Below are 13,937 nucleotides of genomic sequence, written 5' to 3'. Positions count from 1 at the left end.
GAAAGAGCTGTTAGGATGGGAGGACATAAGAGAAGTGGAAAGACAGTGGTCTAAGCTGAAAGGAGCGATACAAAATGGCTACGGATCTAACGCAGCTGGAAAAAGTGGGCCGAAAAGTGGCAGATGAGCTTCAACGTGGGAAATGCAAGGTCATGCACGTGGGGAAAAAGAACCCAATGTTCACATACAAAATGGGGGGGAACACCACTAGGGGTTAGTAACCTGGAGAGAGACCTGGGAGTGATGGTAGACGCAACACTGAAGGCATCGGCGCAATGCGCCACAGCCTCTAGGAAAGCAAACAGAAGGCTGGGTATCATTAAGAAGGGTATTACGACCAGGACGAAGGAAGTCATCATGCCGCTGTATCGTGCAATGGTACGGCCGCGCATCTGGAGTACTGTGTCCAGTACTGGTCGCCGTACCTCAAGAAAGACATGGCGGGTACTTTGAGGAGTACAAAGAAGAGCAACCAAACTGATAAAGGGAATGGAAAATCTCCCATATACCGACAGAATGAGACAGTTGGACTTTTCTCCCTGGAAAAGCGAAGACTAGAGGAGACATGATAGAAACCTTCAAGATCCTGAAGGGCATAGAAAAAGTAGACAGGGGCAGATTTTTCAAATTAAGGGGCGCCACAAGTACAAGGGGGCACTCGGAGAAACTGAAGGGGGACAGGGTTAGAACAAACGCTAGGGAAGTTATTTTTCACTCAGAGGGTGGTGGATGCAATGAACGCACTTCCAGAGGCTGTTGTAGACAAGAAAACATTAAATGGTTTCAAAGAAGGTTTGGATAGATTCCTAGAAGAAAAAGGGATTGGGGGGTATAGATAGGATAGACCATTGCTCAGGCAATGGGCCTGATGGGCCGCCGCGGGTGCGGACCGCTGAGCAGGATGGACCTATGGTCTGCCTCAGCGGAGGCAACTTCTTATGTTCTTATGTTCTTATGTGAAGAAAATCAATAAAAACAAGAGAAAAAGGAAGCCGATATGGTTCTCCAACCTAGTGGCTGAGAAAATAAAGGCGAAAGAGTTGGCGTTCATGAAATATAAAAAAACCCAAGAAGAGGAGAGCAGAAAGGACTACAGGGTGAAACTGAAAGAAGCCAGAGAGAGAATACGTTATGGCGAAGGCACAGGCGGAAGAACAAATGGCTAAAAATGTAAAAAAGGGAGATAAAAATTTTTTCAGATATATTAGTGAAAGGAGGAAGATAAAAAATGGAATTGCTAGGCTAAAAGATGCTGGGAACAAATATGTGGAGAGTGATGAGGAGAAAGCAAATGTGCTAAACAAATACTTCTGTTCTGTGTTCACAGAGAAAATCCTGGAGAAGGACCGAGATTGTCTGGCAAAGTTACACGAGAAAATGGAGTAGATTCTGCGCCGTTCACGGAGGAGGGTGTTTATGAGCAACTTGAAAACTGAAGGTGGACAAAGCGATGGACCATGACGGGATCCATCCCAGGGATACTAAGGGAGCTCAGAGGAGGTTCTGGCGAGTCCTATTAAGACTTGTTTCAACAAATCTCTGGAGACAAGGAGTGATTCCTGGGGATTGGAGGAGAGCGGATGTGGTCCCTATTCATAAAAGTGGTCACAGGGATGAAGCAGGAAACTACAGGCCGGTGAGCCTCACTTCAGTTGTTGGAAAAATAATGGAAGTTGTTGCTGAAAGAAAGGATAGTGTATTTCCTTGAATCTAATGGGTTACAGGATCCGAGGCAACATAGCTTTACAAAAGGTAAATCGTGCCAAACGAACCTGATTGAATTTTTTGATTGGAGGTGATCAGAGAGCTGGATCGAGGACATATGCTAGATGTAATTTACATTGGATTTCAGCAAAGCCTTTGAATACAGTTCCTCAATAGGATGGACTGTTGAACAAACTTGAAGGGCTGAAGTTAGGACCCAAAGTGGGAGAACTGGGTCAGAAACTGGCTGTCGGACAGATGCCAGAGGGTGGTGGTTAATGGAAGTCGGCTCGAGAGGAAGGAAAGGGTGACTAGTGGAGTCCCTCAGGGTTCGGTGCTGGGGCCAATCCTGTTCAATATGTTTGTGAGTGACATTGCTGAAGGGTTAGAAGGAAAAGTGTGCCTTTTTGCAGATATACCAAGATTTGTAACAGAGTAGACAACCGAAGAGGGAGTGGAAAATATGAAAAAGGATCTGCAAAAGTTAGAGGAATGGTCTAATGGCCTGGCAACTAAAATTCAATGCAAAAAAATGCAGAGTAATGCATTTGGGGATTAATAATAGGAAGGGAAACCGTATATGCTGGGAGGAGAGAAGCTGATATGCACGGACGGGGAGAGGGACCTTGGGGTGATAGTGTCCGAAGATCTAAAGGCGAAAAAAACAGTGTGACAAGGCAGTGGCTGCTGCCAGAAGGATGCTGGGCTGTATAAAGAGAGGGCGTAGTCAGTAGAAGGAAGAAGGTGTTTGATGCCCCTGCACAGGTCATTGGTGAGGCCCCCACTTGGAGTATTGTGTTCAGTTTTGGAGACCGTATCTGGCGAAAGACGTAAGAAGACTTGAGGCGGTCCAGAGGAGGGCGACGAAAATGATAGGAGGCTTGCGCCAGAAGGACGTATGAGGAGAGACTGGAAGCCCTGAATATGTATACACTAGAGGAAAGGAGAGACAGGGGAGATATGATTCAGACGTTCAAATACTTAAAGGGTATTAACGTAGAACAAAAATCTTTTCCAGAGAAAGGAAAATGGTAAAACCAGAGGACTAATTTGAGGTTGAGGGGTGGTAGATTCAGGGGCAATGTTAGGAAATTCTACTTTACGGAGAGGGTGGTGGATGCCTGGAATGCGCTCCCGAGAGAGGTGGTGGAGAGTAAAACTGTGACTGAGTTCAAAGAATCGTGGGATGAACACAGAAGATTTAGAATCCAGAAAATTAATATTAAAGATTGAACTAGGCCAGTTACTGGGCAGGACTTGTACGGTCTGCGTCTATGTATGGCCGTTTGGAGGAGGATGGGCAGGAGAGGGCTTCAATGGCTGGGAGGGTGTAGATGGGGCTGGAGTAAGTCTTAAACAGAGATTTCGGCAGTTGGAACCCAAGCACAGTACCGGGGTAAAGCTTTGGGGATTCTCGTCCACAAATAGCTAAGAAGAAAAAAAAAAAAAAATTAAATTGAATCAGGTTGGGCAGAATGGATGGACCATTCGGGTCTTTATCTGCCGTCATCTACTATGTTTGAACTTGATGGGCAGAAGCAGAACATAAATGGAGTAGAGTAGCAGCCTAATGGTTACTGTAGTGGACTGAGAATCTAGGGAATTGGTTCAATTCCTACTGCAGGTCCATGTGACTGGGCAAGTCACCTAATCCTCCATTTCCCAGGTACAAAAACAGATTGTGAGCCCATTAGGGACAGAGAAAGTATCTGCATATAATGTGAACCGCTTTAATTGTACATTTACAATTTGTTTAACACCATACACTAGGGTTAGGGAAGCTCAGAACCACAGTGCACTGGGACAAAAGAGAAGGGCTTGTATTTTGTTTTATGATACTGGCAATACAGGAAAAAATAAAGTGAGGCACTTTGCCCTATCAATAACTCAAATATAAACTCACTGATACTACTTGAGAAATTAAAAGGTCACCGAGAACTGTACTTTCCTCAAAACTATAAAATAAAATAAAAAATTCTTACCAGCTTTGAAGCTGAGTTCATCATGTTCTTGACCCTCATAATCATACAGTGCCCGTACTCGTACCTCCATACTAGTTACCTCCTCATCAAATGGATTAGTGTCCCCATTTGTATCATGAGATGTGAAAGGATTATTGGACTCATCATCTGACCATTCAGTGGGATAGCTCTGGCTTTTATCATTACTGCTGACGCTAAAGTTAGAATCAAAAGAAATATGTTGTTTAATAGTATGTTTTACAAGGATCACATAGCAAAGGGAAACCAGAGTTTTAAAACAAATGGGTTAAAAACGACATGTAGAATCATTTCATCTCTTCCCTCATAAGCACACAGCCCTGATTTTATCAAGGACAGTAAACAGTTGGATTCTTCTCAAACAAACTAAGCAGAAGCAAAGCCATAGACATAATTTTTATAGTACAGTCTCAAACTTTTGTTCTTGCACAGAGTTTAGAAAAAAAAACATGTATGGGCACCAAGCATACAACAAATCCTGTAATCAACATCAGACCATCACAAGAGAAGTAAAAATGAAATCAGTTAGATAAAAAGGAATTGCAGTTAGAATGTTACCCACAGAATCTATGTGAAGACTTGTGCATTGTGTAAAGTACAGGGTACCTGTTTATAAATACAAATCAGAAACCTTGGATAGAGAAGTGGAAAGAAGCAAATGAAATTATTCTTTCACCAACTTTTTTGTTTTATTGTCCTCCTTTTCACTGATAGTACTGCCCGTTTCTTCTTCATCTTCAAAGGGATTGGAACTTGACTGTTCTGACTGCACTGTATTCGGGACACAAAGATGGCTATTTGGGAAAGAGAAAGCATTAACATAACCCTATTTTATGATGGCATACACCTGTAAATATTTTATTTTACTTTCCAATTTAAAAAAAGTTTCCCATAACTACAAAAAATCATTTCCAGCTCCCCTTCAAGCTCTTCTTTCCCTCTGAGCAAAGCTTTCAGCTAAATTATTCCTCATTAAACTGCTGTACTACATATACTGTATCTATAAATAAATCCAAATATACTAGGGGTCATGTACCACAATTTTTCATATGAAAGAGGACACCACTACACATTTTTCCCTAGGACAGGCAAGTACTGTTGGTCCATGAAGTGCAAGCTTCAAGTGCTCTCTTGACCAGAATATTTTAACCACTTGAAAGGAGAGGGAGATTTTTTTTCTCTCTTTTCAGTGGGTGGGCCAATCCCTGTTCAGCACTGCAAAAAATTGTCACAGTAATAAACTGGACTGGCTTATGCAGTGGCAAGGAGAAAAACCCTGCTGTAGAAATAGTGGCAAGATATCAAAAGGCAGAGTGTATAGTAGGTCTTATCAACCCACTTTTTAAAAAACACTTTGTAATCCACATGCCATTTGTTTATTGTGTCAAAAATAAAACATTTTTCAGTATTCAAGGTTAGGAACCAAGGTCTGCCCTAGATTCTCAAAAACCGCATTAAAAAAAACAACGGGCTGCTATCACAGCCTTTCTGGTAGCAAATTTTAAAAAGTGAGTCATTCTCCAAAAAATGAGGTGGTGAGAGGTGTGAATGAGGTTGGTGGAGACTCGCTAAATTTGCATGTGCTTATCGCTGGTGATAGTGATGAGCACATTCGCAGAAAAAACAAGTAAAAAAAACAAACAATGGGAGAGAGTGACCACTCCTCCCCCCACAGCAGGAGAGGCCCACTCTCTCCTGCTGCCAAGTGAACCCCTCCCCCCAAGCAGCGGGAGAGATGCCCATTCTCTCCCGCTGCCACACAACACCCCCTGCCTCTGATCCCTCTCCCCATACCTTGAATTAGATGCGTTAATGTTTAGCGCGCGCTAAATCGGCTAGTGCACCTTAGTAAAAGAGGGAGACAGTGAGCTACCAAAGGGGTCAAATGGATTCCTGAGTACTAAAATTTTCTAAAGAAATAGACAGTGAAAATATAACTATTGCAAGCAGTATGCATATATTTTTGAGAATATCCATGCAATTTTTGAGAAGTCTGTATTTATTTCATTAATGCACATTTAATATACAGACATATATATTGACAAAAATGTGAATCTCCTGTAGTATAATGAATTGTGCAATAACCGACAATTTTCAATGCTGAGTGACTAAACTTAGCAGCCAAATCGGACCACATAAATAGTATTATCTTTGGCTGCTATAAACTTAACCAATACTTGAATAAACCAGCAATATTGCAACAGACATTTTACTCGTTATTAATCCTTAGATGAAACGTAACAAACAAAAAACCCAGATACTTGTTCTGTCCCTACAATCCTCAGGTCACATAGCTAAGAGGTTTGTCCTTTTATCTGCTGTGGAAAAATTGGTGATAATTCACACCTAGCTATATATGTATGGTGGAATTGGGTTAATTCTTACAAAAGTATGACATTTTAGAATCTCAATTATGTTGTTAGTCATCAGTTTTACAAAAAAAAAAAAAATGGAAGAAACTAGATGCTTTATCATCTAGGCAATAACAGTCTCTATTACTATTTTTTAGACCTTAGAATTTTTTTTGCCAATGAAACTCTATCCCCTCCCCCCTTTTTACAAAGCCACATGGCAACATCACCAAAGCTCATTAATTCTCAATTGGTTTTGGTGCAATTACCGCATGTGACCTTGGTAATCAGTTTTGTAAAAGGAGGCTTATGTATCGTCTTCTCTGCCCTTTTATTCTTTGTATTCCATTACCCAGATTTGTTCATGTAATCATGTTATTTTATTATTGTTTGGTTTTGTAGTTCATTTTATATTTTCATATAAAAACCAATAAACATATTTGATTAAAAAAAGTCAGCCCAGTACTACAGTACATCTCAATCACTAGAGTTGCCATCAAAGCCTACTCCTGTCCATACATAATCAGGACACAGACCATAGAAGTCACACAAAACTGGCCTTACTTCCCTATTACTAGAACTGCCATCTAAAACATCAACAAGTTTTCATTTTGATTCCATCCTTTCTTCATACAAGGCCATTTATAAGTTGTCTGATCTGTGGACCATCAAAAATGCCTGCCTTCAGTTTCTCCATGGTAAGTCCAGGTAACATATGCGCTACGTATTCAATGCGCTGTCTTTATTAAAACCCTTTACAAATTTTCATCAGGCCCAGCTTTATATATAGTGGTGGCAGTATGATTCTATCTCGTGCTACCAAAGGTTCATTAATTACATTTTGTCCTCAAACCACCATTCCCTCAGAGGCCAATCTTTTTTTGCCATGTTTGACTCCTGTCCCTAAGGCATTATTTATTTAAAAAATTATTACTTGCTACATTCTACTATTCTAAATGAGTTGCACTGTAATAACATACATAATACCTACTGTATTTTTCGGTCCATTAGACGCACCTGACCATAAGATGCACCCACCTGTAGAGGAGGAAAAACCAAGAAAAAAAATTTGGTTCAGAAATTTTAATTTTTTTTTTCTTGGTTTTTCCTCAACATGTAGGTGCGTTTGCGTCTGTTGCTGGGAAGCCTGCAGCCCAAAGCTGCCCAAAACAGCCTGCAGCACGATGAAGCAGCCCGCAGTTATAACACAACTCAGTAGAAAATCTCCTGTAACATAGGAGGAATTGTATTTCCAATAGAGAGATAAAATTTTAACCTCACTTAACAGGGCTAAAGTGGACATAGCTTGCATATAAGAAATTTGGTTAACAGACAGCTAGTGCTTCAAGCTTAAACGAAATTGATGGGAGATGTTTCTCTTCATCTGGGAGCCGCAAGGGAGGCATGACTGTTTTATTTAGGAAGACTTTATAAAGCAGAATTGCTAAAGATGACAAGGGACATTATCTCCTTTTAAAGATGTGGCTCTAGGGTAAAGAATTTTATTTACTAGGGGTATATGGCCCTATTCCTTTCGACAGGTTTTTTCTGCGGACATTAAGCCTCTTTAAGCCCTATTCCACTTCTGATCTAATATTAATCTAGTGTTAGATCCCACTATGGACCGATCTACCAGTAAGGGGTTGGGAACTGGGGCATTATGACAACTTTAGATTTGGTTGATCTATAGAATCTCCTTCACCCGATAGAGCGGGATTATACACATTTCTCCAGGGCCTATGGCACACTCTCTAGGACTGATTATATTCTAATTCACAGAGCATATTTTGTAAATGTGCTCACAGCAGAGGTAGGCCCTCTCGGGGTTTCAGATCAGTTGATTTGGGTGGCTGTATAGTCCTCTCCCTATTATAAAATCCAAAGTGGCTGGCATTTTCCCTCCTACTTAGTTCATGATAATTTTCAGAAATACCTTCATGATAAATGAAATACCTACTTAGATAATTCAATGCACATGGACCAACCTACTCTTTTCTGGCCTGCTGCAAAAAGTAGTCCTAAGAGGATATATAATAGCCTATATTATTGCTAGAATTAAGAGGAAGGCAGCAGCCATAATCAGATTAGAAGATTAGTTATGGCAGGCAAGGAAAATTTATATTGCTACTCCCAATCCACAAAGTAACATGTTAGCTATTCAATCACCTTAAATACACTGCTGCATGAAAGGGTGACCCAACATTTGTTATACAGGGAAACAAAAGTTTCATTGCTTTGGGAACAAACCCATGAAGATGCTAGCAAGGATGGTTAAATCAAGGGGAGGGCCTAGGGTAGTTCCTTCCCTAAGTCTCAGTCGGGTGCACTAGTGGTTAATAGTGAAGAAATTGCTCAGCTATTTTTAAAAAAAATATATTCAGAACCTTTTTCCTATGAAGCCAAATGAATCCATTGATGCGATTTCACAGTATCTAGCTCAGGTCCGTCTCCCTGGTCTATCTCCAGATGTTATCAAAATGTTAAATGCACTCGCACAAACTAAAGAAATTCAAAAGGCAATTGACCATTTGTAATATTGTTCTACCCCTGAACCGGATGGATTCTCAAGGGAATTTTACAAAATACTAAAGTGAAATAAGATAGCAATGGACCTAAGTAGTTTCTCAGGGAGAGTTTCTCCATTCTAATCAAGTATTAATTACTTTACTTCCTAAACCAGGTCGTCCCACTGAAATAGTTGATTCATTTCAGCTAATATCTTTATTAAATGTCGACAAAGATATTCTCCAAAATATTGACTGAGCGATTAGCAAATATTCTGCCAGAATTAATGAGGGAAGATCAGGCAGGTTTTGTACAGGGATGCCAATCAGTATTAAATATTAGAAAACTACTCCTAGCCATTTCTCATTGTGTAGTGGAAGAGTTCCCAACCTTGGTAACAAGCCGAGATGCAAAGAAGGCTTTTGACAAGTTTTCTTGGTCATTTATGTATCAGACTCTCTCCATGTTTGATTTCACTGGCTGTTTTTTTACAAACTGTATAGACTTTATATGCTGAACCATCAGCACAAATGCTATTTCCAAATTAAGAGGTACAAGTCAGGGGTGTCCCCTCTCCCCTTTATATTAACGTAAGAACCTTTACGTTCTCACATACAACAATTCTAGGAAATCAAGGCCTTATCCCTACAGAGACATCAACTAAATGTCTTAGCATTGCTGTTGCCCTCTTAATGATTTTGACAGAACCTGAATTATCGTTGAGGCGATTGTTGTTGGACATTGGGGAATGTGGCTTTTACCTCTAACTTGCACAAGTTGAAGGCTATATCACTGAATCCCCAATTACAACATACTTGATGGGAGATTTTCCTTTAGTTTGGGTGAACAAGGAAATTCGCTAATTGGGTGTTACTATACCATCAGACCTTTCCAAGCTTTATGAGTGTAATGTCCTTCCTTTATTGAAAGACACGACCCTGAAATTGACCTTATGGCCAGGTTACTCTCTCATGGCATAGGGTAAAATTTATCTTTTTAATATGAATTCAGATTCCAAGGTGGCTAAATGCCTTTCAAATGCTTCCACTATTTCTCAAATCTAGGGACAAACAGAAGTTTTATAGTCTTTTGCAGTGGTATTTATGGAACAGCAAAGGGGCACGATTGTCCATGAAGGTTTTGCAAACCTCCAGGATCTACCATAAAAGTTTTTCAGTTTTCAACAATGGATGTGATTGGGCATTCATTATTTGCTACAAGTTATAATGGAGAAAGGAAAACAGCATCCAGAGGGACCCAGGGGATGGTCGAGGTCTGTGCACAGAAGGCAGAGAGAGACATGGATCAGAGGGCAGAGGTCTCAGTGCAGACCGAGACCTTCCCCCCCCTCCCAAAGTGCACTACAGTCTCTACGCAGACTGAGGAGCTAGGGAACTTAGACGAGGATATCTTGCAGGAACTACTGAGACTCAGGGAGGAGGTACAGCGCCTAAGAAGCATAAGGGATGACGAGGCCTTCATCGACGACGCCATCCTGGAACTGTCACACATCACTGAAAGAACCCACGACAGGTCCATCCTAGATACACCCAAACCCACAGCACTGAACACAAGGATTGGAGTACAGGAGATGATTGGAGATGCTGGTCCCTGGCAACTAGTAACCTCCTCTACGGGCAAGCGAAATAAACCCACCTCATTCTCACCCTCTTCTTCTTCTTTTTCTTTTTCTCTTCATCAGGATAGCCGTTCATCTATACCACAGCTAACTCTCAGAAATAGATTCCAGATCTTACAGGATGGAACCACCGAGGAAACAGCGGAAGAGGCTCATGAGGATACCCAGCCCACAACGTCAAATCCAGAGCATGCAGACCGACCCCCTCAGAAGGAACGAAGAGTGGTAGTCATTGGTGACTCCATGCTAAGGGGCACCGAGGGTCCAATTTTCAGGCCTAATTTGCAGGAGAGAGAGGTCTGCTGTCTCCCTGGAGCCAGGATCCAGGATATTACCGCTAGCCTAGACAAAATTCTAAAACCTAACGATCATTTTCCCATGTTTCTCATCCATATAGGCACAAACGACACTGCTAGGAACGACACAGAGAACATCCCCAGAGATTTTGGAGCGCTGGGAAAGAAGCTGAAGCAGATAGGAGCGCAGGTGGTCTTCTCGTCAATTCTTCCAGTGAGAAACAGAGGCAGAGCTAGAGAAGAGCGTATTCAACGGACTAACGAATGGCTCCACGAATGGTGTATAGAAATGAACTTTGGATTCCTGAACCACGGCGAGACGCTCCAGGGACTGCAGGGACCAGACGGACTCCACCTGACCAGAAGAGGTAGAAACATATTTGGACATCGATTAGCCCGCCTACTCCATAGGGCTTTAAACTAGGTAAGTTGGGGGAGGGTACATACTTATATCCCAGAGCAGTAAGAAACCACCCTGAAGAGGCAAGTGGCATTCACACTACAAAGTCTAAGGTAAGTACCAAGGATACACACAACATTTCAGGGAGAAAGATCACTGATAAATTAGGAGCCACACTAACTCACAAAGGAATCTCTTCACAGATATGGAGGGCTATGTATGTTAATGCACACAGCTTGGGCAATAAAATTCTAGAATTAGAGACTGAGATAACAAATGCCGATCTTGACGTGATAGCGATATCCAAAACCTGGTTCACGGAATCGCATGGGTGGGATATGGTTATACCAGGGTACAACCTACTTCGTTGCGACCGAGTGGGAAAATTGGGAGGAGGAGTAGCGCTATACACTAAGGAAAGCATCAAAACCACCAGAATCACAGATATTAGATACACCGGGGAATCCCTCTGGGTGAACCTGGCCAGAGGGAAAGAAAAATGCCTATACCTTGGTGTGATATATAGACCTCCCAGGCAACAGGAGGACAAAGACATGGAATTAATCGAGGACATAGAGAACATCACGCTGCGCGGAGACTCAGTAATGCTAGGAGACTTCAACATGCCAGATGCAGATTGGAACACACTCTCCGCGACTACGGGTAGCAGCAAAAGAATATTGAACTCCATAAAGGGTGCACGTCTCAAGCAATTGGTGTTGGAGCCCACCAGGGATCAGGCATTACTAGACCTGGTCCTCACCAATGGAGATAGCGTCACGGAAGTCTCAGTAGGAGACACACTGGCCTCCAGCGACCATAATATGGTATGGCTCAACCTTAAGAAAGGTTTCCCTAAGACAACCACAGCAACAAGGGTTTTCAACTTTAGAGGTACAAACTTCAACCGCATGGGAGATTATGTCCATCGGGAGCTACATAAACAAGCAAAATCTGACAACATGGAGGATATGTGGTCGTCTCTGAAATCCATACTACACGAAGCAACAGACCGATACATAAAGACAGTAAGTAAACGCAGGAGAAACAAAAGACCCCAATGGTTCAGTAAAGAAATTTCAGACCTAGTTAAACAGAAAAAAGACGCATTTATCACCTACAAACATCTAGGCAGGGAGGGGGCGAAGGAGGACTACCTAGACAGATCTAAAGCTGTCAAAACAGCAGTCAGAGAGGCCAAACTCCGAATGGAGGAAGAGCTAGCACGGAAAATTAAGAAAGGGGATAAATCTTTCTTCAGCTATATTAGTGACAGGAAAAGAAACAAAGATGGGATAGTACGCCTGAAGCAATCGGACGGTAATTTTGCGGAATCAGATTCTGAGAAGGCAGAACTGCTAAACCAATACTTCTGTTCAGTATTCACCCGAGAAGCGCCGGGAGTTGGTCCACAGCTACAGACGGGAGATAACCAGAAAGACCCGTTTCAAGATTATGAATTTACACCCAGTAGCGTCTACGACAAACTATCAAGACTCAAAGTAAACAAAGCCATGGGACCAGATAACCTGCATCCCAGAATGCTCAGGGAGTTAAGGGAAGTCCTGGCAGAACCATTATCTGTTCTTTTCAATCTTTCCCTAAGCACAGGAAGGGTCCCCTTGGACTGGAAAACCGCCAACGTAATCCCACTCCACAAAAAGGGCTGCAGGACAGAAACAGCAAACTACAGACCAGTGAGTCTCACGTCTATAGTGTGTAAACTCATGGAAACACTGATCAAACAGAATATTGACACAATCCTAGACGAAGAAAAACTGCGTGATCCACACCAACACGGGTTCACCCAAGGTAGATCCTGCCAATCTAATCTGATTAGCTTTTTTGACTGGGTTACTAGACAACTGGATGCAGGAGAGTCACTGGACGTAGTGTATTTGGACTTCAGTAAAGCATTTGATAGCGTCCCTCATCGAAGATTACTGAACAAGCTAAAATCGATAGGATTAGGAGACACTCTAACTACATGGGTTGGGGATTGGCTGAGCGGCAGACATCAGAGGGTAGTGGTGAATGGTACTCCATCTGAAGCATCGGACGTGATAAGTGGAGTGCCGCAGGGCTCGGTCCTGGGTCCGATTCTATTCAACTTATTCATAAGAGATATGACGCAAGGACTTAGGGGAAAGGTATCGCTGTTCGCCGACGACGCCAAACTTTGCAACGTAGTAGGCAGAAGCTTATTACCTGATAATATGACACACGATCTACTGCTGCTGGAACAATGGTCAACTACTTGGCAGCTTGGCTTCAATGCTAAAAAATGCAAGGTAATGCACCTGGGAAAGAGTAACCCACGTAGAACTTATGTACTAAATGGTGAGACCTTGGTTAGGACCACAGCGGAACGCGACCTAGGAGTGATCATTAGCGAGGACATGAAGGTTGCCAATCAAGTGGAGAAGGCTTCCTCCAGGGCAAGACAAATGATGGGGTGTATACGCAGAGGTTTCGTCAGCAGGAGACCTGAAGTTGTGATGCCGTTGTACAGAGCCATGGTGAGGCCTCACTTAGAGTACTGCGTTCAGTTTTGGAGACCTCACTACCGAAAGGACGTGCTGAGAATCGGTACAGCGAACAGCCACCAGGATGGTCTTGGGGCTCAAGGATCTCACGTATGAAGAAAGACTAAAGAAATTGCGACTGTACTCACTTGAGGAAAGAAGAGAACGGGGAGATATGATTGAAACGTATAAGTATATCACGGGTCGCATTGAGTCAGAAGATGATATCTTCCGGCTCATGGGACCCTCGACCACCAAAGGGCATCCGCTGAAAATCAGGGGAGGGAAGTTTCGTGGCGACTTCAGGAAGTATTTCTTCACCGAGAGAGTTGTGGATCATTGGAACAGACTCCCACTCCAGGTGATAAAGGCCAGCAGCGTGACGGATTTTAAGAGAAAATGGGATACTCACGTGGAATCTTTAAGTGAGTAAACTCAGGGGGGGGATACATGGAATGGGCAGACTTGGTGGGCTATAGCCCTTTTCTGCCGCTTTTTTCTATGTTTCTATGTTTCT

The 13,937-nt window shown here is 42.4% G+C and overlaps 1 protein-coding gene across 8 annotated transcripts in view; it reads right to left on the bottom strand.

Annotated features, from left to right (window-relative positions):
- The window catches only part of PACSIN2 (protein kinase C and casein kinase substrate in neurons 2), a 147,520-nt gene that overhangs the window by 15,975 nt on the left and 117,608 nt on the right, over positions 1-13,937 (bottom strand). For 7 of the 8 annotated variants that reach the window (XM_033951359.1, XM_033951355.1, XM_033951354.1 and 4 more), the window contains 2 exons: positions 4,385-4,498; positions 3,687-3,880 (listed from right to left, as the gene is read on the bottom strand). In XM_033951359.1, the coding sequence (XP_033807250.1) occupies positions 3,687-3,880; positions 4,385-4,498 (308 nt within the window). The remainder of the gene's footprint in view (positions 1-3,686; positions 3,881-4,384; positions 4,499-13,937) is intronic. The other variant, XM_033951360.1, reaches the window with a different exon arrangement.

This window comes from Geotrypetes seraphini, chromosome 7, assembly GCF_902459505.1.
Source record: "Geotrypetes seraphini chromosome 7, aGeoSer1.1, whole genome shotgun sequence".
In the NCBI taxonomy this organism is placed as follows: domain Eukaryota; kingdom Metazoa; phylum Chordata; class Amphibia; order Gymnophiona; family Dermophiidae; genus Geotrypetes; species Geotrypetes seraphini.
Note: the sequence above shows the minus strand (reverse complement) of the source record. Positions and strands in the feature narration are given on the sequence as shown.